Here is a 27,442-nt window from a genome sequence, read left to right as displayed (position 1 = left end):
TTCAGTACCATGGGTAGCTCTTTTAGAATTCTGGAGGTTTCTGACTGAAACCTAGAACATATTCACAGCCCCACCAAATTCAGAGCCACCATCCTCCACTGAGATTCGGATAGCCTTAAATTAACTGTTAAACAGAGATCAATCTTGAGTGAAAACACCTCTCCTGCAAGCATCAAGCCCTTAAAAACCGAACAGAAAGAACAGAACCCACCTGGGGAAGAACACCATAGCACCCTGGAAGATCACTGCTGTTAACAAGTTTTGCCATCTGCTGGTACGGGAACTTCAGAAAACAGCGTCCAAAATCCACGATGGGGTTAGCCACATGCAGCAGAGGTGAGATGCATCTAGACAGTTAAATGGGCAAATAAGTAGACACGCCCGACCCACAATTGGAAGACGGGGGGAAACACGTTCATCACTGTCAGATCAGCCAGAAGGCCATCAGTGCCTGAAAATTCACCACCTCAAAGTGGCCACAAAGTAATGCATGTGGTGGAGCTTTCTGGGTTTTTTTTATCGTGTCCTGATAGATTTATTAACTGTCTGTAACTTGTTTTCAAACTGTTTTAAGTGTTTGAACTTTAAAGGTTTAATACTAAGTTTTGTCAGTTTGTGAACAGACTGGAGAGCTCTGGTTATTGAATGCTATAGAAAAGTAATAAATGAACGCATCACACTGAGCTCTTTTGAGCCTTTAAAACAGGGGTGTAAAGCCCCAGGCCCGGGCACCGAATCCAGCACTCCTGGGGGTGCCTGCCAGAGTTCCCCAGAGGGCCATGCCCTCACACCCTTGTTCCCGACCACCAACTATTTCAGGGCGCAGGTTCCCAACCACCACCACCACCATTCTAAAAGGGTGAAATGCCTGCCATAAGGCTTAAGCCCCTGACTGTAAGAGCTTTGAGATAAGATATACTGGTAGCTTTCATCTGACCACCACTGGAATGCAGCCCCCGAGAGCTCATCCAAACTAGAATTTGATCATTGGGCTGAATGAGGTTCAACAGCCATGCTTTAAAAGAAAGTTGTTCCCAGATCAGCAGAAACCGCCAGGCAAATGGACCTTCATCCCACCCAAGTTGTTAGGACTGGAGCCTTAAAGTGGATCTCTTTTTACATTTGAGAGTGGATGGGCCAAATCTAGGTTTAGATCTGCTTGAAACTCATGCCCAGATGTGCTGGAGCCACAGCTGCGTCATTGTTTTGATCTGTGAGACCAGTAAGCCTCCATCTTCTCCAAGGACTGATTTACTCTATTTTATAACCTTGTCGTGTTTGGCTGTAGCCGGGTTGAATCCCACTGAACACTGATGAATTCAACTCAACAATTACTTATAGAATCATAGAATAGTAGAGTTGAAAGGGGCCTACAGAACAAGAAAGAGATCTTGGGGTTGTGGTGGACAGCTCGATGAAAATATCTACCCAGTGTGCAGCCGCTGTAAAGAAGGCAAACTCCATGTTAGGAACTGAGAAAAGGAATTGAGAATAAAACGGCCAGTATCACATTGCCCTTATACAAATATATGGTGCGACCACACTTAGAATACTGTGTACAGTTCTGGTCACACCTAAAAAAGGATATTATAAAGCTGGAAAAAGTGCCGAAAAGGGCAACTAAAATTATTAAGGGGCTGGAGCATCTCCCCTATGAAGGAAGGTTACATCAACTGGGATTGTTTAGCTTGGAAAAAAGGAAGATAAGGGAAGACATGATAGAGGTGTACAAAATTATGCATCGTATGGAGAATGTGGATAGGGAGACATTTTTCTCCCTCTCTCAAAATACTAGAACCCGGGGTCATCCCATGAAGCTGATTGGTGGGAGATCCAGGACAAATAAAAGGAAGTACTTCATCACACAGAACATAGTTAAATTATGGAACTCACTACCACAAGATGTAGTGATGGCCACCAATTTGGATGTCTTTAAAAGGGGCTGGGTAAATTCCTGGAGACAAAGGCTATCAAGGGCTACTAGCCCTGATGGTAGTGTGCTATCCCCAGTAGGCAGTAAGCCTGTGTCCACCAGTTGATGGGGAACATGGGTGGGGTGTGTGTGTGCTGTTGCACCATGTCATAGAATCATAGAATAGCAGAGTTGGAAGGGGCCTACAAGGCCATCGAGTCCAACCCCCTGCTCAATGCAGGAATCCACCCTAAAGCATCCCTGACAGATGGTTGTCCAGCTGCCTCTTGAATGACTCTAGTGTGGGAGAGCCCACAACCTCCCGAGGTAACTGATTCCATTGTCATACTGCTCTAACAGTCAGGAAGTTTTTCCTGATGTCCAGCCGGAATCTGGCTTCCTTTAACTTGAGCCCGTTATTCCGTGTCCTGCACTCTGGGAGGATCGAGAAGAGATCCTGGCCCTCCTCTGTGTGACAACCTTTTAAGTATTTGAAGAGTGCTATCATGTCTCCCCTCAATCTTCTCTTCTCCAGGCTAAACATGCCCAGTTCTTTCAGTCTCTCTTCATAGGGCTTTGTTTCCAGACCCGATCAACCTGGTTGCCCTCCTCTGAAAACACTCCAGCTTGTCTGCGTCCTTCTTGAATTGTGGAGCCCAGAACTGGACGCAATACTCTAAATGAGGCCTAACCAGGGCCAAATAGAGAGGAACCAGTACCTCACGTGATTTGGAAGCTATACTTCTATTAATGCAGCCCAAAATAGCATTTGCCTTTCTTGCAGCCATATCACACTGTTGGCTCATATTCAGCTTGCGATCTACAACAATTCCAAGATCCTTCTTGTTTGTAGTATTGCTGAGTTTGTAGTATTCCTGCTTGTTCATCCCTGGCCGATGGCTGGTTGGCCACTGTGTGAACAGAGTGCTGGTCTAGATGGACCCTTGGTCTGATCCAGCATGGCACTTATGTTCTATATGGCCATCGAGTCCAACCCCCTGCTCAAGGCAGGAATCCACCCTAAAGCATCCCTGACAGATGGTTGTCCAGCTGCCTCTTGAATGCCTCTAGTGTGGGAGAGCCCGCCACCTCCCTAGGTCATTGATTCCATTGTTGTACTGCTGTAACAGTCAGGAAGCTTTTCCTGATGTCCAGCTGGAATCTGGCTTCCTGTAACTTGAGCCCATCAGTCCATGTACTGCACTCAGAGATGATCGAGAAAAGATCCCGGCCCTCCTCTGTGTGACAACCTTTTAAGTATTTGAAGAGTGCTATCATGTCTCCCCTCAGTCTTCTCTTCTCAAGGCTAAACATGCCCAGTTCTTTCAGTCTCTCCTCATAGGGCTTTGTTTCCAAACCCATGATTTCCAGACTTAGTGGATAAAGTGGCAGTTACAGGAACACTGGGGGAAAGAGACCACATCATACTTGAATTCTTCTTTTTAAAGGAAGCAAAAGCTGAGTGTAGCCATACACGTACTCTGAATGTTAGGAAAGTTGATTTTAATAAACTCAGAACTACCCTGTGGGGAAGAAGAAGGAGCTGTTGGTCTGCCCCTCCATTGGGAGATTAGAGGGGGGAGCAGGGCCTCCCCACCAACCTGCTGAACAGTCTCCTTAATTTCTTTTTATTTTTGCCCTCTTCCCTCCACTTCCCCTTTTCCTTGTGTGTCATGTCTTTTTTAGAATGTAAGCCTGAGGGCAGGGACTGTCTTCTTTACTGATCAATTGTAAGGTGCGTACAGATTTACTTCTTTATAATCTGCTCCAAAAAAATTCCCAGGGATGGATGTCACACTGACTGGTTTGTAGTTCACAGGTTCCTCCTTTTTGCCCTTTTTGAAGATAGGGACAACGTTAGCCCTCCTCCAGTTGTGTGGCACTTCACCCGTCTTCCATGATTTTGCAAAGATAATGGACAGTTGTTCTGAGAGGGGTTTTTTGCCAGCTTTATTACTCTAGGATGCAGTTCATTGGGCCCTGGAGATTTGAACTCGTTCAAAGAAGTTAGGTGTTCCTTGACCATTTTTTTATCAATCTCAAACTGCAATCCAGCCCGTTCCACTTTTATGCTAATACCTCTGCTTCCTTGGGCAGGAGATCTGCATGTAATGCTCATGGATTTGCCATAAAAAAATCCTCACTTGTATTGGATTACTTGCCAACACTTTGGTTCTCAATGTCTCTGCTGGGAATGCCACTGTAATGGGCTGCTGGGCTGGAGCACTTTGGTACCTCTGCTTGAAAAAGGCCCTCTGCTGGCTGAGCAAGATTAGGCAAAGGGGTACAGCAGACCAGTCCAGGGAGGCACTCCTTCTTCCCTTGACTCCCATTACACAAGGGGTGCAAAATGTGTGAGACGCAGGAGCCCCCCTCCCACTGAGCTTTGTCTGGTGGCCTCGAGACCCCCAGCATCTGCAGCCACGAGGGGGAAAAGGGGGTGGGGAGAAACCCATTCTAAGAACATGCTCTATGGTTCCTGCCATAGAAGCCTCGTGCCAAGACCAACCATTGAACATACTAGGAAGCGATGCTTGAAGATTCCTGCCAGCTTCCTAAGATTCTGTGAGGATGCTCTAGGAATGAGGCTTCTATGGCAAGACCCATAGAACACATCCCTAGAACATTTTCTCTTCTCTCTCTCCCTGTCTCTCTGGTGACTGGGTTGTGGTAGCTGGGGAGAGAAGGGGATAATGTTGGCTTCAGGTCTTGGAGGGCCCTTGGGCGAGCCTTCCTCCGGGAGGCAACCTTCTCATCAGCTACTCTTAATCCTCCTCCTCCTCTTTCTCATCATGGCTCCCACTTGCTTGCTTGGCAGGCAGAGAGCCAGGGAGCCTGGAGGCCGTGGCATCTCCTGCTCCTCTTCCTTACCATCAGGCAGGTTGCAAGGATGAAGAGGGGGAGCAAGTCCAAGGGGCTCTGGGCAGTGGGTCTCTGCTGACATGTGGCCCCTCAGCAGGTGTAGAGTCATGCCTGCCTTTGAAACGCTTGTGCTGTTTCTGCCAGGGTGAGTGTGAGTGGTGTGTGCAGGTGTGCGTCTGTGTGTATGCAGGTAGGAATGTGTGTAGGAATGTAGTGAGGATGTGCGCATGTGTGCCCCCTACGTCCAAGCAGACACCTTATGTGGCTCTCGGGCCAAAAAGGTTGCGGACTTCTGCTTTACACCCATATGCTCAAACAATGGATATAACAAAGTTACAAGGCCCACCTCATTTGGGATTGGGGCCTGCATGAGGCCTGTTGCATCCCAGCCAAAGCAATAGTGGAAGAAGTAATACCTTGCTGTAATTGGGAGTGCTAGAACATCTTCTCCACTACCCTTCACGTCCACCACCAGTGCTGTTTCATAGGTCTTCACGGTGTTGGAACATAAGGTCACCTGCCATGGGAAAAAGAAGAAAGAATTGCAGTGACAGGAGCAAGGATCCCAACAACAGCATAGTGTCTGTCCAGCACTAGCCTCGGGTTTCTCAAATCCCACCACAAAGAAGATAGGCTTGTGGAAGGAATAGACATGGGATGTCAGAGGGGGAGGGGGAGAAGGGTAAGAACAGCCACAAAGGCTTGCTGCTGAAGACCCCCCACCCTTACAATCCTCCACGGGGGCTCATTCTGACCCGACCTGTCTCATTGGCTAATCCTAGTGTGTGAATTCCCATCCAGAGATGCCTCCAAATGCAAAGCCCATCTCTGCCCCCCAACCAAAGTCACCGGTACACCTAGGGGTGACCACATTACACCAACATTAAAATCACTCCACTGGCTGCCAATTAGTTTCCGGGCAAAGTACAAAGTGTTGGTCATCACCTTTAAAGCCCTAAATGGTTTGGGTCTAGGTTACCTGCGGGATTGCCTTCTCCCATATAGTCCGCCCCGCACACTCAGGTCCTCTGGGGTGAACTTACTTCAGTCAGCTAAAACTAGGCTGACATCAGTTTCCCAGAGGACCTTTTCTTCTGTCGCCCCCAGATTGTGGAATGGCCTGCCGGAGGAGATTCGTAAAATTAACACTATGTGTGATTTTAAGGCAGCTTTAAATACTAGCCTTTTCCGGCAGGCCTATCCAGATCAATGTTAAATCATGATTTTTTAAGATGTATTGATTCCTGTTCTAATGTTGTTCCCCGCCTCGATCCAAAGGGAGAGGCGGGTAAGAATTATTATTATTATTATTATTATTATTATTATTATTATTAAGTCCCAGGATGCCCTTATGGAATTAATGTTTGTATGGTTCAATATTGTTTTAGCCTTGCAAATGAGTGAAGCCATGTGGCAATGCAAAGCCAGCAACGGGGTACAGCAGTCGCATGGATAGTGAACCAAAGGAGAGAGGCTTACACAACATAATATATAAAGCAAGGCTGGCTCAGCTTTTGGCTAGAGAATTTCCTTTGGGCACATTTCACTTGCAAAGGAGAGGTTGCACGGTCCTTCACTGCGCTCAGGGCAAACAACTTGGTGCTAATGGAGACCTTTACAAAGAGGGGCTTTACAAAGATTCTGTTGGAATGCTCCATGTCACCCCAGAATTTCCATTGTTCCATGAACAAGCCATGTCTGAGTGCGCCAAGATTCTCCAAACATCGGCTCGCTGTTCAGCTCTCCTTGATTTGTGCTCTAGTTTGCAATTGCTCTTTGTTTTCCAAGAATGGGAACACTGCACAAAACACACAGCCGTTGAACATGAAAGTTGCACACTAAGTTACAAAATTTGTGGAACTTTCCAAAATTGTGCAAATTTTCCCCATTGACCTAAGTATGAGTGATTTCAAATTTGCACATTTTCAGGAAGTTTCTCATTTTGAAAAAGCGGCATGATTTTCAAGTACACCTTTTGCTAAAACAAATGCAATTTCAGGAATTTGTGGACATTTTTGGAGAGAATATGCTCCTGTTCATGCCCACATGTAGGGCTGCAAACTGGGCATTTTCAAGTGATTTCCAAGCTGAAACAAAATCCTCATCCATCCCTTAACCAGCCCCTAGAATTTCCAGGGCAGGTGATCATCATACATTCTCATAGTGATTCAATTCTCCAAGTGCCGTTACTTGCATAGGCAAAACACCGGCACCCATAAAGGCGGCAGAGGTAGCAAAGACTTGCGGGGAGCCCAAAAGCTGCAGAAGTACAAAAAGGTTTGCGGTGTGGGGAAAACTCCGAAAAGCCATTCGTCAGAGGGTGCGGCAGAGGGAAGGAGGAAAGGCGGCAGGAAGCACTTCATCAGCCCTGCTTCGGGCTCCTTGTTTGGCTCCTCCTCTGACGCACCTGTTTTTATCTGTTTTCAGAATTTCGTAACTTTAAGCATCTGGATGTGCTTTTCCCCCTCCTGCCCCTTCACCCCCTTTTCCTTTTGTGTGACGTTTTTATATTGTCATCTGAGGGCAGGAACTGTCATGTTTGTTATTGATCTTGTGCAAGCTACTCTGGGAGGCTTTTTGACTGAAGAGTGGGATAAAAATAGCAAAATGACTACCAAAAGAATGATATAAAAACAAAATGAAACAACAACAAAAAACCACCACAATATAAAAAACAACAAAATAACCTAAAAAGTAATTAAAAAATGAAAGCCCGGCAAAATAATAATAGGCCACCGAGAACTGAGCTTCCCACCGAATGTTGACCAACTGATAGGGGTGTGTGTGTGTGTGTGTGTGTGTGTGTGTGTGTGTGTGTGTGTGAAATGGGATGGAAAGGCTGGAAAAGGAGGATGGAGGAAGAGACATGCAGGTATTAAAAGGGTAAGAGGGTATTTCCTAGCTCACACTGAGAACCTATTTTTTTCAGTGATCCCAGTGATGGAAGTGAGAGCTCTACATACAAACCAATGGAGAAATCCAAAATTGTAATGTAGCCAGCAGTTTGCATCGGTGTCCAACTCCACCACACTCAAATACACACACACACACACCCCAAGACAGCAGCAAAGAGAGGAGTTCTTGCTCTTTCTAACTCAGTTCTTAATTATGGCGAAACAGTTCTCCCTGCCATGCCAATTTGAAAGCAAATGCAGTCCATTATCTCCATTTTGCTGGTCAGAAGGGAGAATGTGACTTATGGCAGCTCCAAAATGCAATTTATTTCTTGATTTAAGGTATTTTTATCATGCTCTTCCTCCAGAAAGCTCCTAGAGCAGCTTACTAATCAATAACAAACACTAGGATAGGCATATAATCTAAAATACATGACACGAAGGGCGGGGGAAGAGAGGGAGAGGGAAGAAGGAGCAAAGCAAAGTGTCCGTTCTCCCATTCCATCCTGCGAGATAGGCTCAGTTAGCTGGTGCATTTTGTTACAGAGATGTCTGACTTTCTGGCCGACTATCTGTAGGGGGTGCGAATGGGTGAGAGCCAGGCATCCTCCAGTGACAACTTATCCTGAACTAACCCAATGTCCCCTCGTCGCTATGATTGACTCAGCCCCCAAAGTAGGTTGATCCTTCAAGTTAAATTTGACCATGGGTGGGAGTACTCAATGCTAGGTAGGTAAAAGGTAAGTAGATGTGGACATCTCTGTGCACCAGAGAGATACAACTTCTCTTTGAAGGGCTGGAGTGCCCAGGAAGCCATAGACGGACTTCCCCTTATTTCTGTGCCCCCTTTGTTCTCACAAAAACAATGTGGGTTTGGAGTCATTGTTCTTTTAACTATGCCTTGAAATTAGAAACTATTTTTCTGCAACGAAGAACTAAAGCCCCACCCACCCCGGCCCAACCACCATTAGAGGCCAGGAAGTAAGACACTTATACTGTCGTTTATTTTTATCTTTCCCCATCTTTTACTTTAAATGCCCGTAAACTCTGATTTCCTTAAATGAACTCTGTTTTACTTCATTATTATAATTCAGTGCCTGAGGATAATGCTACGAAGGGTTTGGAACCCTCTCTAATAAAAGGGACCATTAAACTAAAGGTTTTATGTTTTACTATGTTTTTGTATTTTATGGTTTTTTTTTTAAGTTTTGTGAACTACTTGGAGAATTTCAGCTACTGGGTATTACAGAAATGTAACAAACAAAATAAAATTTGAAAGGCACTTTGGAGCCCCCCAATAAACACTGGGGATTCAGGGGACGGCAACCTCTGGCCTGCTGGCTCAATCTGGCCCATGGAAGATTAAGCACCTTCCGCAGGTCCTGGCCCCTGGCGGAGGAATCCCTACGCAATCTCTGATCAGAAATAAGAAAGGGATTCCCTTTGCACAACTCATTCCCAACACAGGGAGATCTCTACTTACCACTGCTTAAATTAACTTTGCAATCCAACCAACATAATTTAGGAAGTTTCTTTGTTACACTCTATCACAAGTCCTATAATCAATCAGTTTGTTACACCTGCAGCCCTGGATAATGCATGGTTTCAATGGAACTGTACCTTAATGTCCATGAGCCCTTGGGAACGGATTGTACCACGGCTGGGAGTGATGGTGAACTCCATGGGTTTTGTGTATCCAAAGCAGGCCTTTCTCCATGTGGGTCTTGAGATATCAGAGGCCTGGTTGTGACTCTGGACACTTGGCTCTCCAGGGCCGTCTCCTGGCACTCGGAGGCTGAATGTCATTGGCACCAAGGATGTGTTGCTGAGGCAGCAGGACAGGGTGTTAGGAAAACCTGCAAGAGAGCATTGCCCCCCAACAGGAACTGTGAATGAGATTGGTGGTCAGTCAACATTTTCATTAGGTAACAGGGGGTGGGCGGGGGGTTGCCTTTGGTATGCATCATAGCCAAAGTATATAGACCCATTTCATTGTTTATGTAGCAATAGTGACTCAGGTTGCCAAATCAAACCATTCTGTAACAGAGGGAGATGAGAAGGAAAGCAGGACCATTCCACAAGCCCTGTTGAAAGGCTTAATTTGTCCTCCTCTTCCATTCCTACTCCTCTTTCCTTGTGTGTTGTGCCTTATTTATTTATTTAAAATATTTCTAGGCTGCTTTTCAAGGCAGAAGTTCAACCAAGATGGCTTACAACATCAAAATACTAACAAACTTTAAAAAAAATGTAACAAGGCAGCAAACATTCATAAAACAGCCACCAGCAATAAACCATTACTAAATACCTACAGCATAATTGCAGCTCCAGAACAGAATAGTCCTGTAAAACATAGTCAGGAGAAGGCCAGAATAAAACTTCATAAAAGCCTGCAACGATGGGGCCAATGGCAACTTGTTCTGGAGATGTGGGGTCACTGCAGAAAAGGCCCTGTCTTGGGTGGCCATCAGCCTAACTGCTATCACAGGTGGGCAAATGGGAGGGGCCTCCCTTGCTGACCTTAAAGTGTGGGCAGGCTGATACAGGTAAAGATACACCTTCAAGTAATTTGGTCCCTAACTGTTTAAGGCTTTAAAAGTCAGAAACAGCCATTTAAATTAGGCTCAGAAACACACCAGTGACCAGGTGCAGCTAGCACAGTAGAGGCATTATATGAGCTGAACACCTTGCCCCCACCAACACTCAAGTGTCTGTATTTTGCACCAGCTGCAGTTTCTGAACTGTTGTCAAAGGCAGCCCCGCGTACAGTGCATTACGGTAGTCCAGTCTGGATGTCACTAGTGCATGGATAATTGAGGCAAGGTCCATCCTCCCTAGATAGCAGGCATACCAGCCTAAGCTGCTAAAACACATTCCCAGTTACCACTGCTACCTGGGCTTCCCCAGTTAAGTGCAGAGTCCAGGAGGGCTCCCAGACTATGCACTTGGTCTTTTAGAGGGAGTGCAGCCCTATCTAAGACCAGTAGCTGGTTTCCCAGCCCACAGTACCTCCATCATGTCTGGATTAAGTCTCTCCCTGAATGCAGAGAACAGTAACATGGCTGAACACGCAGGGAATTAAACCCAAGCGAAGCACTCAAAAATCATCTGAATGCAGGAGAGAGCAAAACTGATAGACTTGTGAAATGAAAATGGCAATGGCTGAAGGCCCTTTAGTGTGCTTTGAAGTGATCAGTGGCCGGTCATAAAAGGTTTGATTAAGAAAGAAAGTCAGAGGGTTAGGGCACCTCAGCGGGCACCGAGTAGGCAATATCTAGCGAAAAGCCTCGTTCTTGGGCTTGGTATTTTGTCAATCCCTCGTGAAAGAACTCTCCCAATTACTCCATCCGTGCAGATGGAAAGAGGAAAAATGCTCCTGGTGGAACCACCACAGCCGTCAAAGGCCCTTTCGATCCGAGAGTCCTGCTTGCTGCTCTGTGGGACACCTTCACTTGGGCTGGCTTTCTGCGGCCAGGCTTTGGTTGCAATGCTAGGCTGCAATGGCTCTGTCCAACGTTCACAGAAATGCGTAGGCTGCAATGCTAGGCTGGCCAGGCTTAGGCTGTAATGGATATGTCTAACTTTTAATAAATACACAACGTCACATTGAAATGGCAATCTATCTAAGTTAAAGGAATTGGAACATGCAATTCCTTAAGCATTGGTTTTGTACCTATTTCTTTTCTTCAGTGAGAGCTGTTGTGTTTTTCTTTTCAATTTATTCACCAGAAACAAAGAGGTGAGGGGCAAAATGAAACTGTGTGGAATGATGGAAAACCCAAGAGGAGGAGTAATGCAAATAGAGTGGGGCGAGGTACCTTGGCATCAAGCGCTAATATGCCTGTAGTCACACCACAATGGATTTCACATTTAAGCGTCAGATCATCTTTAGAGAGGAGCCACGATCAACCTCAACATGGAAATGTTCTCAGTTAATGAGACAAGAGTACGTTGGTGAAGATGAATTTGCAGGGGAAAGGGAGGGAGAACCCCGTAGGAGTATGAGAAAAAAGCCAAACAGCAAGGGGTGGAACCAAGAAGAATTTGCGGCAGAGGAAGGGAATCTGAGCCTACACAGAGAGCAAGAACATCAACCATAGGGATACAAGAACAGGAGCCCTGCTGGATCACAACTACGGCCCATCTTGTCTAGCCACACTGGTCAAGTCCACAAGCAGGATAGGAGAGCAAGACCCCTTCTTTCCAGTTTCCCCCACCACCACCATCAATTAGTATCCACAGATGTACCGCCTCTCAGCCTGGCACTATCATGGCTAATAGCTGTTGAAAGGCATCCTTTATGAATTGGCCTTTTTAAAAAAACAAAATAAATGAAAAGCCATCTAGTCAGTTTCCATCAGGTTCACTTGTGAAAATTAATCTCATAAACGTATTTGTCTACCCTGAAAACCTCACCAGTGTGTACTAAAGAAAGAGCTGCTTCCTGCTCCCCATCCAATCTCCTTCTGTCCACACAGAACTTTTCCCTTTGCTCTCTCTCTCTCTCCCCCTGGGCTCCATCACACCTACTTTTTTTTATCCAGTTTTCCTCCACGGTTTCCCCCTCCATTTCCTTAGTGAGTCGAGCGCTGGGCACTTTCACATCTGTGCATTGTTGCGCTCTCTCAGCACATGTATCTTTTCACCTGGAGCGCTACTATGCCGGTGAAATCTCAAGCCCCACCCCTTGGGAAAGGTTTACAGGGGAGGAGGAGTGAAGGTTGGTTTTGCTAGTTTTAAAGGGTAGGCATTTTAATTTCTTTTGTAAAGGTGGTCAGGCACCCTCCTTTGCTCCAAGGTATCCAAAATGCTTACATCTGCGTAAGTTTTAAAGATAAAGAGATCAAACTTGGCACAGTGATAGCTCTTAAGGAGGGCTTTCAGCATCCCAAGTTTGAATCAGGTTGGTTTATTCCTTGATTTTTTAGGAATTTTAAAATGTTCCCTTCTTAAACCCTTTTCCTCATAGCCCACCAGTGTGAAGGATCGCTTTTCCTTTCCTTTGATCTTGTGAAGCTGTGCATCTCAAAGTTAATAAACTACAGATCTGCTGGTTCCCTTACTCAAGAGTAAATCCCACTGATTTCAACTACATTTATATCCAAGTTATACTAAAATCAGAACAATGCTTACCTTTGAGTAAACCCCATTGAACAGAGAGAGACTTACTTCTGACTAAACACGTATAGAATTGAGTTTTAATAGTGGGGTCACTCAGAAGCTTTTTTTTTTTAAGTCTAAAACAGCAAACTGGAAAGAAGTGCTCTACAACCCTATGCTTGCTTTTGAGGTCTTACTTCCTACTCAGCAGAAAAAACATAGAGTTAAATGGGACCTCTCTCCCTCCCCCTTCATGGTTGAGTGGAGAACTGCCCCGCCCGCCTCTTTTGTTAGCGACACCGCCCTTAGACACACACGCCCCCAACAAAGAACGGGATGGTCAGATAGAACGCAAGAACAGCTATACACGGGAGGGAGGAGCGCATTCCTCCTGCTACCAACTGTCTCTGTAGAGGCCACCAGTGAGGGAGGAAGCAGCAGCCGGACACCTCTCCACCGTGCCTGGGTCCAGCTCCAGCTGAGAGCCCCCTCCCTCCTCCCTCCTGCTGTCCCTCCTGCTGTCACCTGTAACCGCTGAACTTTCCAACTAAGATTGTAGTGCCTGAATTTGCTTTCCTTTCCCCCCTCCTCCTCCTCCCTCCCAATCCCCTTTCCTTTAGTGTCATGTCTTTTAGATTGTAAGCCTGTGGGCAGGGACTGTCAAGAAATACTTTTGTAAGCCGCTGTGAGAGCCTTTTTTGGCTGAATGGCGGCATAAAAATCCTTAAATAAAAAATAAATAAATAAATTTATTACGCAGGGATGGGAAATAACCCAGACTTTCCCCGCTCCAAAAAGAAATGAAACATAGAGGGAAAGAGGGGAAATGAGTGCAGGACAGGGACAACCACATGTGAGTACTGGGCTGCAAAACTGCACACTAGGCATGGTGAGTGTGCGATAAATCGCTGGTGTGATGGAGCTCTCTCTCTCTCTCTCTGTGTCTCTGTTCACTCCTAGCCTCCAGCCTTGCTATCTTTTCCCACCTAACTCCTTCCCTTGCTATTTCTCTCCCTTCCTTCCCAGCTTCCTGCTTTCTCTTCTGCTCCTCTCCACTCCCAGTCCCTAGCCTGGCTATTTTGCCTCTAGCCTCTAGCCTTTCCTCTCGACTCTACCTTCCTATTTCTCCCTCACTCTCCACCTCTAACATGGCTATTCCCCACCCAGCTGCCTGCCCCTCACCTCTTTTGACTAGCCAGGCCTCCACAGCCAGATATGGGACTTGCCTTGGGAGCCATTTTGTGGTGGTCCCCACAGCAGTTTCTCAAATCCCTAAATGTGTCATGGGTGCAAAAGGGTTCAGGACCCCTGCTCGCTCTCTCGCTCTCTCTGATTATCTGTCGAAGATGAGCAGCTGGGAACGCCCATCATGCCCTGCTTGGAAGCTCCCGGAGGAGGCACTTCGCTGGCCTTTGCCAGAAACAGAATACTAGACGAAATGGGCTCAGGTCTGGTGCAACAAGGCATTTTCAATGTGCTTAAATTAAGTCCAGCCCACAATTATAAGTCACAAATATGCACAGACTTACCAAAGGAAACATCGCCAAAATTGAGGGATGGGACATTGAAATGGAATGTCGGTCCAATGACACAGCCCCTGGGAGGCAGAAAACAGAGGTTAAGAAGCCTTCACGGCAGGGAAAAGGCCTGGAGGGAGAGACCCTGGACCAAGCGCCTTTACAGTGCTTGGTGTAGCTGCCAGAGGATTGCTATGGAACACAAAGTCTAACTTCTGGCTTGCTCCAATGTAAAGTCCTCCTGCCCCCACCGGCCTCCTCTTCCCTGTGGCCCTGGAGAGCCCCAGAGAGCCGAGGGGCCCTCCCTCCCTCCCTCCCTCCATACAGGCTCCTCCTTGAGCGCTGCTTCTTGATCATACTGCACCAGAGGAAGTGGACAGGGCCTGCAAAGCTTATGCCAGTATAAATGGACTAGTCTTTAAGACTGTTAGAGCAGTACAACAATGGAACCAGTGACCTAGGGAGGTTGTGGGCTCTCCCACACTAGAGGCCTTCAAGAGGCAGCTGGACAACCATCTGTTGGGTATGCTTTAAAGTGGATTCCTGCATTGAGCAGGGGGTTGGACTCAATGACCTTATAGGCCCCTTCCAACTCTATTATTATTATTATTATTAGTAGTAGTAGTAGTAGTATCCCGCCTTTTGCCCAATGCTGGGCCTCAAGGCGGCCTTACAAAGTTTAAAACATACATTGGGCGGGGTGGGGAAACAAAATGATAAACGTTTAAAATACACAACAAAATTATAAGACATTAACATAGATGGAGGGCCAGATTATTCTCCAAAGGCCTGCTGGAACAAAAAAGTTTTAGCCTGCTTCCGAAAGGAGGGAGGGAGCCAGCCTAGCTTCCCCGGGAAGAGAGTTCCAGAGCACTGGAGCAGCCACCGAGAAGGCCCTCTCCCATGTTCCCACCAAGCGTGCCTGTGAAGATGGTGGGACTGAAAGAAGGGCTTCTCCAGAAGATCTTAAAGCATGGGCAGGCTCATAAGGGAGAATACGGTCTTTCAGATAACTCTACTATTCTATGCCACAAGAGTTGCTCCGAGCACATCAGAACATGCTGAAATTTTAAAAAATGCTTTGTAAGTCTAGCTACAGGTGCAAAAATGTACTTTGCAAAAATGACATACTTTAAAACATCCATTGCTACTAATATGTAGGATGCTCTTCAGCATAGTCTCTCTGGCTCACCTAATCACTAAGTTCACCGGCTGTGGAGATCCATTCACATTGAATCTGAACTCTTCACAGAAATGTCCCAGCATGGTGGAGCTGAAGGTGATCTGGATGGCCTGGTGGCTCCCTGGCTCAAGGATTCCTTCGTTGGGCTGAAAGGTGAAGCAGGAGCCCAGGGCAGTGGATGGCCGTACCAGGTTGAAGAGGGCATCGATGGCTCCTTGGTTAGAGAGGGCAGCCTGCAGCAGAGATGGGGCAAAGGCGGGAATGGGGAGGAACAAGCCTCATCTCAAAGCCACACGTGTGCCTCACTTTCCAGTGGCATCTGGCAAGGAAAACACCTTCACCCGACACAGTAAGCGCAGCACGTCTTGCCCTCAGTGCAACTGATGGGGCTTTGGCATCACACACCACAGCAGCAGAAGACACACACGCTTCTCCCAGTGGCTTTAAACTTGCAGGTGTTCTGAACATAGAGTGTGATGCTCACCCCACAGGGGTTGGCTTCCTTTGGAAGGAGGTTTTGTAGTATTTGAGTTCATTTAGAAACTGAGGCGCAGCTTAAGACACTTCCCCACATAGCCAAGACCCAGGGCTCCAACATCAGATCCCCAGGCAGGGGCAGCCAGCACCCCAGAAATGCCATTAGATTACAAAGGCCAAATTCAGCTCTCTCTTCATCTGTCTTAAAGCTCCATCCGACGAGCGTTTTATTGCACGCTCATTCCTGGGCACTCACGGATTCCTCGGAGGTAGCTCACACGACGTCGTCTGCCTCTCGCGTGCATTCTGACCCTTCTGGTCTTCCTTGCGCCACAAGAAAAACCAGAAAAACTGCGAAATATTTTTTAAACCGAAGTTGCTGCTCTCTCCTGCTGTGTGTGGGAGAAGCAGCATGTTCACAGCGAGGGACTGAATGGCCCTCGTGCACCTTGAAAACAGAAAGTAACTGAGGATCCATGGAGACGCGACAGTAGCCAGCGTTAGCCAGCGTTTCTTCCAAGGTGTGATGGAGCTTTTAGCCTCACTCCCAAAAAAGACTCCGATTCAAATTTCAGCTCCTATTTTCACCCTTCAAACAGAAACCTAAATTACATCATTTTTAGCTAGGAGGGGGCAGAGAGGCATGCTCCCTTTTCAGGTAATTCCTAGTCATAGAGATCCAGTGTGGTGTAGTGGCTAAAGTGTTGGACTAGGAGTCGGGAGATCCAGGTTCTAGTCCCCACTCGGCCATGGAAACCCACTGGGTGACTTTGGGCCAGTCACAGACTCTCAGCCCAACCCACCTCACAGGGTTGTTGTTGTGAGGATAAAATGGAGAGGAGGAGGAGGAGGATTCTGTATGCCGCCTTGGGTTCCTTGGAGGAAAAAAGGCGGGATATAAATGCAATAAATAAATAAATAAATCCAGAAGGTTTATGGATGATTGTCTAACAATTAGCTCCCATAGAAACACATCATTACTATATCCCAGGCTATTAACATTCTTAATACTGTTGTTTTCATGCTTTTTATGTTTTTAAACATTGTATGTTAGTTTTTAATGTTCACTGTTTATAACTTTTGTAAACCGCCCAGAGAGCTTTGGCTATGGGGCGGTATATAAATGCAATAAATAAATCAATAAATAATTTTTGTCAAATCCAAAAGACATTGGGGGGATCCGCACGTCGCTCCCAGAGCGCTTCTATGCGACCCCAGTGCACCCCAAAAACAATAGTCTGACTTCCCTGTAAAAGAAACGCCGAAGAGACGTCCATGCCGCTGCCGCCGTCAACGAGGAGAGCTCTCCGCCGGCGAGGAGAGCTCGGCAAAAGAAGGCGGGGTGAAGAGCGGAAGAAGCTCTCTACCCCGCCTTCTTTTGCCGAGCTCTCCGCGCCGGCGGAGAGCTCTCCTCGGCGTCGGCGTCATGGACGGCTCTTCGTCGTTTCTTTTACAGGGAAGTCAGACTATCGTTTTCGGGGTGCACTGGGGTCGCATAGAAGCGCTCTGGGAGCGACGTGCGGATCCCCTCTTAGTCTATCTATTACCTTAAGACAACTCACAGTGATAGCCTAATAAGATTGTAAGCCTATGCGGCAGGGTCTTGCTATTTACTGTGTTATCTGTACAGCACCATGTACATTGATGGTGCTATATAAATAAATAAATAAATAATAATAATAATAATAATAATAATAATAATAATTTGTTTTCCTGTTTTATTGTGCATCCTCACTGCTTTCCCACCTATCCATTTTTTTTATTAATTAATAAACTTAATTAACTGGATTATTGTGGTGTACTGCTTTATCTATTTTCACCTCCAAGAGTCAGTTGTCCTGTCCTCCTGCACATGGAATAATGGGCTCAAGTTACAGGAAGCCAGATTCTGGTGGACATCAGGAAAAACTTCCTCACTGTTAGAGCAGTACGACAATGGAACCAATGACCTAGGGAGGTGGTGGGCTCTCCCACACTAGAGGCATTCAAGAGGCAGCTGGACAACCATCTTTCAGGTATGCTTTGAGGTGGATTCCTGCACTGAGCAGCGGGTTGGACTCGATGGCCTTAGAGGCCCCTTCCAACTCTACTATTCTATGATTCTATGATTCCCTGCCCCACATCCTGCCTAGACTGTTTTGAGTTACACTTACTGAGTGCCAAGTGGGGCACTGTGGAAGGGAAGAGAGGCTATGTACTGGCCAGCGGAGACTAGGGTTTGAACCGTTTTTCCTCCTCCTTCCATACTAGAGAGTAGAGAGATCCCACCCACTCTCCTAGTGTATTCGCTCATTAAGGGTGGGTGGTTGAAGCAAGTGGAAAAAGCACGAGGGATGCATGGCTCATTGACCTAGAGCTCCATCACACTGGGGGATAACACACTCCCTACCTCGCTTCTCCGCTCCTGTTTTCCTTCCTCAAGTTACTTCCTCTTTTCAAAAGAGGAAGTACAGAACCAGCACGAGGCCCATTGAGTCCGCTGCTCTGATGGCGCTGTTTCTCCTGCACACAGCAGGAGGAGAGAGCAGCGATTCCAAGTTTAAAAAACACATCGGACTAAAAGAGGGATTTTATTGTCGCGCAAGGAAGGCCAGAAGGGGCAGAAGGCGCGCGGGAGGCAGACGACGTCATGGGAGGGACCTGAGCGAACTCCGTGAGTGCCCAGGAATGAGCGTGCAATAAAACACTCACTGGATGGAGCTTCTACTCTGGAGGGTTGGCGCTGGCCACAGCTATTGTGCAATCATGACGTGGCCTAATAAAGGAATTACGCTATGATGGATTTTGGAATTTTGCTTACGGCCAACATGGCTACCTTTGCTTCTTGTGTAACTTGGAGAATGTTTAACCATTCAACAATGGGACCCTACATGGGAAGAAGAGGAATTTATACTACCTGAAGCTGGGACTTCATTCTCTGAGGGGGATTCGTCTCCTCCATCAACACGGTGAAGCTACCGCATTTGGCTTCTATTGACATTTTAGCTAACAGAGCATCTAAAATATACTCCAGCTTTGTTAATATTAAGACTGGTGATTTTCTTTGATTCCACTGGCAAAGGAGCCAGTGCAGTTTGCCCAAGATGTAGCTAAACAGCTGGATTTTATATTATCAGAAATGGAGAATCAAGTATTTACCTTTCTTCCTCCCAGCAGCATTAGGGGCAGCTCCACCAACTCCAAGTGAAACCTGAAACCCTCACATCACCACCTGCTCACATCACCACCTTATTTGAATGCCTACAGACCCTTTCTCCTCCATCCCAACTGAAGATTGTGATTATGCAGACAGTGACCCAGTTCACACAATCACCGCAACCCACCGAGGTATTTAAGCCATGTGGTGCATGTCAGTGGCCATTCTGAAAATCCAAGGCATGGCTTATTGAGCAGGTTTGCAGGAACACCATTTGTACTGGTTGTGAACTGCCTAATTAGTATAGGTTGCTGTGATGTCCAAACCCGGCAATGGTGGCTGGCTGGGGTGGTTTATAAACTACCCTGAAACCCTATCCTAGAGCAAGCCATGGTTTTCGGGGTGGTTTGTAAAACACTCCAGGCACCTACCCTTGACAGGTTTGCAACCTGTGCCCAGTGAGGGGACGGGGAGAAATAAGCTACCAAGGCTTCTTTTTCCTCAATGGTCATGTGAACCCATTCATTGTGTTGGCTGAACCAAGGAAGGGTGGGTTGTTGGCATGGTTAACAAACCACCTCTGACTCATAGGCTGTTTTAGGGTAGTGGGAACAAACCAGAAATAACCCATGGGCTGTTGTTGGGTTGTTTGAGGGTTGCTTCCCCCTCCAACCTGGGTTTGGACATCATGACAACCTGCGTATGGTAGGGTAATTAGGCAAATTGCCCTACCGTAGGGGGTTGGACTCGATGGCCTTGTAGGCCCCTTCCAACTCTGTTATTCTATGATTCTATGATTCTATGAAATGGCATCTAACCTGCACTGCAGCTTACAAGCCACCATGGCTTGTTTAAGCTGCGGTGATCGTGTAATCACTTCAACAACAAGTCAGGTTTTCCTTCTCTATTTCTCCCTGGCCCCAGCTTGAGTTTTGTAACATTTTACTTGAGGAAGAGATCTCAAAAGTTGCATTTTTGTGAACTTCTGGTTGATTTAATACAGTATTACACTAATAAGGCTTTTGGAAATTTGCTTATGGCCAACACAGCTACCTTTGCTTTTTGAGTGATAGTCTTGTTTACAGAAATCTGATAGTCAAACTGATTACAATACATCCCCCCTCCCACCTACCTCCATAAGTGGGTAACGTCAGGGAGAAGGAAAGACACTGCTTATCACCATCGTTATTCAAATTTGCCTCAAGTAAGGAAATCAACAGGTAAAAAGAGAAGCAAGGCTGCTGCAGGGAGGGCAAGAAACCTTTTCTAGTGAGACACTTTAGCGCTTCCTTGCATGATGCATCACCTCATTCCCCACTTTAGATTGCAGCACCCATAGCTTTTACTAATACCTGAAGTGGACAATGGATTATTAAATTCCTTTGTCTCTCTTGTAGAAACTCTGGGCTCTTTCAGATTCAGGACATTTCCAGTTAGCCCCAAGTCACACAGGCCAGGATTCTCACCCCACTGGAAATCTTTTAGATCATAAGCTGTGGGCAAGGAGCTGGGGTAAAAATGCTGCAAATAAATAAATAAATGTGCCAGGTGAACCATCTTCTGCCTGGAGGGCACATCCAGGGCATTTAAAAGAAAGAAAGAGGGATGCAGGTTGCACAAAGGCTTGTTGTTTATTCGTTCAGTCGCTTCCGACTCTTCGTGACTTCATGGACCAGCCCACGCCAGACACCTTTTTTTTTATCATATCTAGTAAGGCTCAATTCCTCTGCAAGGAATGCAAGTTTCAGGCACGGAAAAGAGCATGGGGCAGGCAGAGGGAAAATGTCAAGTTTTACAAAAGGCAATAAAATAAACTGCGCTCTCCTCCCTCTGCATTCCACTTGATATCTTGATGGCTGGCTCTATGAGCCAATATAGCCTAGAAGTGAGAGGCTTGGCCTTAGAGCAAGGAGACATGTTCAGAATCTCACTCAGCTATGAAGCTGACTAGGTGGCCTTGGGTAGTCACTCTCTCCAAGATGAAACTACTGCACCAAATTGAGGATAAAACGGACATTTGGTAGGTGGCTACTCATGAGAGCGCCTTTTCGGAGGTGACCCTCAAATTGTGACAAGTATTGAAAAGTCTGCCTGGCACCTACTTTGCTGATTTTGGTGCCAGGCAAAGCCCACTTTATTCTCCCATGCCTTTTAGAAGTGTTTTAACTGTTGCTTGCTTCCACAGAATCATAGAATTGGGGAGTTGGAAGGGATCTCAAGGATCATGTAGTCCAACCCTCTGCAATGTGAAGGAAAACCATGAGATGGTTTATTTTTATGTTATGGTTTATTTTTAACATTTATAATGCTACTTTTTTAAATAGTTTCCTCTGTTTTTCGCTATTCAGGTATTTATCTCTTTTAAATGCTGGGTATTTATTGCTGCTTTAAAAACAATATATTTTAATGTGTATTATTACTGTTTTTTTGTCATTGGCTTTATTGTTTTGGCTTTTATTCTGTGTGTCACCCTGAGAGCTTCAGCTATATGGTGATTCATAAACTGAATAAGTGAATAAATAAATCACCCTCCTGAACTCTGTCAAGGAAGGCAAGACTCACCTCATAACTGTGGGCTGATCCAACAAAAATCTTCCCAACATCCAGCTGGTCAAAGTTGAAAGACAGCTTGGGGGCCACCGCCTCTCCCTTGATGCGCAGAGGGAGCCGGGTCTCTCGGCCTGTGGACGGGATGACCCACTTTTAGATACCGACTGCAAAGACGCTGATTGCAAGGGCTAACATTTGAAAAGCAGATCTGGCCTGACAGAGGAGAAGTCACAGCTTGGGTCCTGTATGAACTTCAGGACTGTTTTGCACAAGTGATCTCAGAAATTATATCCATTTCGGAACACGGACGAAAATCTAAGGCTGGAATAGTCCAACCAATGCAGCTACGATCTGCTACTACGATCTTTGGTGCTCCCTTTGCTTAGAAGACCTACTAATAATGCTGTCTTGAACTCCTTACTTTATGGAAGCCTGATAGATCTGATTCCCACCTAAATCCAGGTTCGAGGGTGATGAAAATGATACAGATCCCAAATGGATCAGTTTAACAATTTATTGAATACACAAAAGATGATATATGGACGTAGAAAGAATAAACAAAGAAAGCTCACATCCCGTCAGAGCACAAAGCAGTTGTCCACCTAGTTGTATGTCAGTCTCCCCACGACATACGGAACACCTCTCCTAGGCCCCCAAAGCAGATTCTCCAGGCTGGTTTGCGACTCCTCCTGAAGAGTGACCAGCTAAATCCCTTTGTCCCCAAGTTTATATGGATCTTCGGCACATTTTGCCCTACCCTGGGACCGTGATGACCCAAACTTTCTCAGGTGAAGAGAAGAAGGCTCCTGGGTTAAGGGATGGGGTAATGCACAACACCACCATCACTGAGAGTAGAGGCAAAAGATGTGGAGCTACAGCTGCTTGGCACTAATTGGCGGGGTGAGAGAGAGGTCAGAAAGCTTTGCTATGGAAGAGGCCTACTTCAGGCCTAAAAGCTGCTTCCCCTGTTTGACTATACTAGCTTCCATCCATGCATAATATGATATATGTTATTGATAGATATTTGTGCACTGGACAGACCTGTGAGAAGTTGCTAAGCCTCCTCGCCATTTCTTCCGGTCAAAACCACTACAAATGCCCTCCTATGATGACAAAGGCACGTGGAAAGGAGCCCCTGGAGGCTTGTGGAAACAACATCAAACCTTTATCTTTTCAGATATCTTTGGTTGAGGGAAGATTTCATTTGAGAATGAGATTTCTTGTATACATTTTATTTAACTTGAATTTTCAAGGGACATAGTTATGCAAATTCTAGAAGCCATAGTAACATATAATAATCCAGCCATTTAATGCTGGTACTTCTCTTTGTTCCCTGCTGAATGATCCTAAAATGCTTCTCTCCAATTTTTGAACATTGCCAAATTCAACATCCATGTAAACAGCAGGAGGGTGTTGTTGGCAGGCGGCAGCCTTAGCAGGGCCGGGCGTGCCCTTGGTGATATGGCTTCTGCTCTTCAGCCGTCCCATAACAGGGCTTCCTGACCCTGAGCAACTATGGTGCTCATAGTTGCTCAGTGCAAGAGAACCATGGGACCCAGGTTGGGCATTAAAAGCAGCAAGAAAAACCAGAAGGCAACCATTTCGGTCTCCCAGGACATTCTTTTGGCAGCTCAGTCATCATAATTAAACAAAAGGCGCTCAAAGGGAGGGCTCCAAGATGAAACCATTACATCAAAATTCATTAGAAAATGTGATACCATCAGCTCTACTAACATTTGGCAGTGGTCTTCTCACCACATGAAATTATTACTTTATATGTAAATTCATAACTAAGGGCATTCTGTATTCTCTTTACTGTAGCTAATCCAGGGAACACTGACTTCACTCTCAGTTGGCTCAAAGATGTCATCATGCAAGTCAAACCTGACAGGCAATGCGATGTTGCGACATCAATAAGTTCACTATAAGTCCCTAAATTGGCTGGAGTGACTATTTGCAGGAAGATGATCCAATTATTTTTTTTAAAAAAATGGTACTGAATCTGTGGCAAATCAGGAAAACAATGGCAACCAATTATGTGAATAGTGTTTGGAGTAAGATCCCCCCCCTCGAAATACTACTTTAGGCCTAAGTCCCATTTCTAATGGTATATAATCCCCTCCCTCCATTGTAGAGTGAATGGCTAAATAAGGTAATCTCCAAGTCTAACCCTGCCCCCAAAGTCCTGTATTTCATTAACATTTGGGCTTACTCTGTAGAGTTGGCTTCTGCTTGCTTTTCTGCCCTTACAGTGGCCTGGTTCAGGCAACACACTAAACCATACTGCTTAAACACAAAATGGTTAATGGAAAGCATTATGGTCAATGCATTCCATTAACCATTTTGTGGTTAAGCAGCATGGTTTAGTGTGTTGTCTGAACCAGGCCATATAATCCTAGGATGTAGGGACGGCATTGTATTTACATGTTCTGAGAAAGAAGTGATTCTAAACTACACTTGAAACTTTTGGCCTTGAGCATATATGCCCTGAGGTCAGTACATAGTGAGGTCCTGAGTAGTGAAAATCATGGTTCTTCATAATAAGGTTTGTTGATAAGAGAGTTACCGGGTTAAAAGTCTGGTTAGTACTACTACCCCATGGAAGTCAGCGCTGTTTCAGTTTGTCAACAAACTGACACTTCAACTGTTTATGTATAGATGATAGCATCACTCTTGCTTGAGCCCAACTTATCTGGTGGAAGAGCTTTAGCTAAAACAGAAAATCTCCTGTAAGATGAACTGAATCCTTCTCTATTGGGAGTGGTATAAAATCTGGTGGGCTCTCCAGGGAAGTATCACTCCTTCTGGGTTTTAGATGAGGGCAACACTATATACTTCTCAGAAACCAAAACTCCCACTGTGTAAGTGGATGCGTTAATTTGTAGTCTGTACAGCACATCCATTTGTTGAACACTGTGAGGATTTAGCCCCAAAGATACATACACCATGAGAGCTCTCGCTCTCTCTCTCTCTCTCTCTCTCTCTCTCTCTCTCTCTCTCTCTCTCTGTTTTAAACTTAAAGCAGCATGGGGCTTGCTTGACAGCAACCACACGTAGTAATTACTACAGATTTGTACTAACATGCTACATTTGTGTCTGGCAGCTGGAATGATCAGCTTGGGCCATGGAGTTCTTTTAACATCCCTCCCCCCCCCCCCAACAACAATGCCCACATCATGTGATTGTTGCAGCTTTGCATTGTCAGGCCTGCAAGTGGTCAGCTGGAAGGGACACAGGCGAATATGCAGTCAGGTCAGGTGGAGTTCAGGCAGACGGCCAAGTTGCACAATGCAGCAGTCCAGAGTGAGGCAGAACCAAGGGAAGGAATCTCTAGAGCAGCCCCCACATCAGGTGTGAAGGCAGCCAGGCCACTTGGAGGAAGGAGGGACGAGAACAGGTTTTCCTAGGGATAAGTGCTCCCTGGGAAAACCCGATTCTTCCAGTGGTCTTGGGATCATCCCGAGACTGCAGGAGGTGTGGCCACTCATCCCAGCTTCTTCCCTCCTCCCCATGAGTAGTGGGGAACAGTAGAAGGAAGGAACCGGGCTGGGAGGAATTGGGGGTGGGTTGGGGGGCAGGATCAGGGCTTTATTTTTAAAAAACTTACATTTAGTTGGAGTGCACGTGCGCTCATCTCTAATGTGAGATCAATACAGGAAGCCTGACAACACCCATATTCCATAAAGATAGTGTGAGATGGGAATGTTATACCTGAGATATCACAGTAGACCGTTCGGTGATAAATCCCGGCTTCTTGCGGCCTGAAGATCACACTGATTTCGGTTGTGGAATTGGGCCAAACATCTCCCTCCTAAAGATGAAGGGAAGAAAGCATACATTGAAGAGACACATGTCTGCTTTGGTTTTAAGATTTTTATCCTTTCATCTGCATTATTATTATTATTATTATTATTATTATTCCGACCCATAACTGAAGCTCTCTGGGCAGTTTACAAAGATTAAAACACTGAACATTAAAACCGATTGAGCTGACTTGGAGATTTCAAGAACTCCAAGCACAGCCTTTTGAAAGTCTGGACTAGCAGCAAGCCACAGGGGATCAGCCCAGCCCACGCGCTGTGGGCATACCTGACCCTCACAAAAACACCTCTTCCCAGGGAGCCCCTGCTGCTGTCTTAATAGCGCCAGGGGAGGCTTAGACCACGTGCTTCTCAATGTGGAGGGCCTTGCTATGGCAATGGGGCCACAGTGAGAGCCAGAGGCATTCATGCACCAGCAAGTGTCTTTCCCCCTCAATACCTTAGAAAGAGCAAGAGAAGAAAAAAAGAGCTCTGCAAAAGCTCCCTAGATTAATTTACAGTACATGCAAATTCATTTGTTTCCTTATTTTTTTGAATTATCAATAGGCTAGGTGGAGTTGGTTCCAAACTGGGTTTCAAGGTAAAGTCTGCCTAAATGAACAGCAGCCCCGTTTCTCAGGAGGCAGAGCCCTCCTTTCTCTCTTGTATGCGCAGGGCAAGAGCAAGTGGGCCTGCTGTAAGTGGGTTTCAGGGCACATAGTCCTGCTTGTCTTTGTTGTTGGAAGATTTAGATCAAAGAGTGGCTTTACAATGTTAGAACAATCAATACAAATATCTCAAAGCAGCATCAAACCCATTTCAGAAGGAGGCCTGGGAAAATATAAAAGTTCTGCCTGGACCGCAAAAATAAAGGGGAGCCAGTACGTTCCACAGCTGGATCACCACTGCTGAGAAGGCCCTCCCTTGGGTTGCCCCCCACCACCTCAGATGGGGTGGGGGAATGAATGGATGCCACTGGCAGGCCCAGCAGACTCAATAGAGTTGCACTCCCACAGTCCTTCTCCTAGCACAGGCTAGCCAACACAGAGGACGAATTTGGAAGTCACGGTAGCCCGTGATGGGTTCATAAGCTGCTCTCATAAATCACTGGCATTGCAGAGATAAGCAGGGAGGAAATGTCAATAAGCAGTCCGTAGTCAAAAGCTGAAGTATCTGTCTGAAACCGGGTCAACAATACTGGAATCAGGAAAGCCTCAAAGCATAGTCAAAGTCCGGTCCAAGGTCAGGTTAGGTTCAGGAGCTGGTTGGCAAGGAACAAGGGCAAAGGCAAGGCAGAACAGCCATTGCTTCCAGCAATACCTCCCCCCCCCCTGCATCTCAGGCTTTCTTTATATTGTGCTGCCGATGCCTGAATGAGGCCAGCTAGCTCCTGGGAAGGGCTCATCCCCAAATTCTCTCAGGCTCAGCCAAATTCTCTCAGCCTTTCTCCTCCATCCAAAGCAGAGGCAGTCAGAGACACAACAGCTACTCACAGTAGCTTATTTTTTAAATAGCCCACAATCCCTTGTTACACAAGCGGGCTAATGAGCTACTGCAAGTAGTTTATTAAAGCCACTGAGTATAATTTGATTCACACCCATCCTGCCCCCTCTCCTCCCGCCCCAGCAGTGGCCACTGTTTCACCTCTGAAGCGCTGGAACCTCATGCACAGCCTCCACCAGCCAGGAGGCCCCAATTCCCCATCCACCTGCTGCACAATCACTCACCAAGGAGGGGAAATCCTGAGTGCACCAAAAAGGGGGAAGTGGCTAGAAACCCTTTGGAGTTTCCAGGATCAGGACTAAGCTCCACTCACAGCCTCTCCTAGTCAAGAGGCACCCAATCCACCTCCTGGGCATTTACTCCAGAGGAATGAAAATCCCAAGTGCACCAAAAAGGAGGGAGTGGCTAGAAAACCTTGGCGGGTTGCAGGATCGAGTCCGAACTACACACACAGCCTCAAGAGGCACTCAATGCATCATCAAAATGCTGCCCTGACACTGACAGCTGGCAA

At 46.3% G+C, this 27,442-nt stretch overlaps 1 protein-coding gene across 1 annotated transcript in view; it reads right to left on the bottom strand.

Annotated features, from left to right (window-relative positions):
• HYDIN (HYDIN axonemal central pair apparatus protein) overlaps window positions 1–27,442 on the bottom strand; it is a 210,699-nt gene that overhangs the window by 148,671 nt on the left and 34,586 nt on the right. The window contains exons 9-15 of the mRNA XM_063141487.1: window positions 25,340–25,439; window positions 21,641–21,759; window positions 15,475–15,698; window positions 14,295–14,362; window positions 9,289–9,524; window positions 5,191–5,291; window positions 212–347 (exon numbers count right to left, since the gene is read on the bottom strand). Coding sequence (XP_062997557.1) covers window positions 212–347; window positions 5,191–5,291; window positions 9,289–9,524; window positions 14,295–14,362; window positions 15,475–15,698; window positions 21,641–21,759; window positions 25,340–25,439 — 984 coding nt within the window. The remainder of the gene's footprint in view (window positions 1–211; window positions 348–5,190; window positions 5,292–9,288; window positions 9,525–14,294; window positions 14,363–15,474; window positions 15,699–21,640; window positions 21,760–25,339; window positions 25,440–27,442) is intronic.

This window comes from Elgaria multicarinata, chromosome 14, assembly GCF_023053635.1.
Source record: "Elgaria multicarinata webbii isolate HBS135686 ecotype San Diego chromosome 14, rElgMul1.1.pri, whole genome shotgun sequence".
In the NCBI taxonomy this organism is placed as follows: domain Eukaryota; kingdom Metazoa; phylum Chordata; class Lepidosauria; order Squamata; family Anguidae; genus Elgaria; species Elgaria multicarinata.
This window is presented reverse-complemented; position numbering and strand designations above follow the sequence as displayed.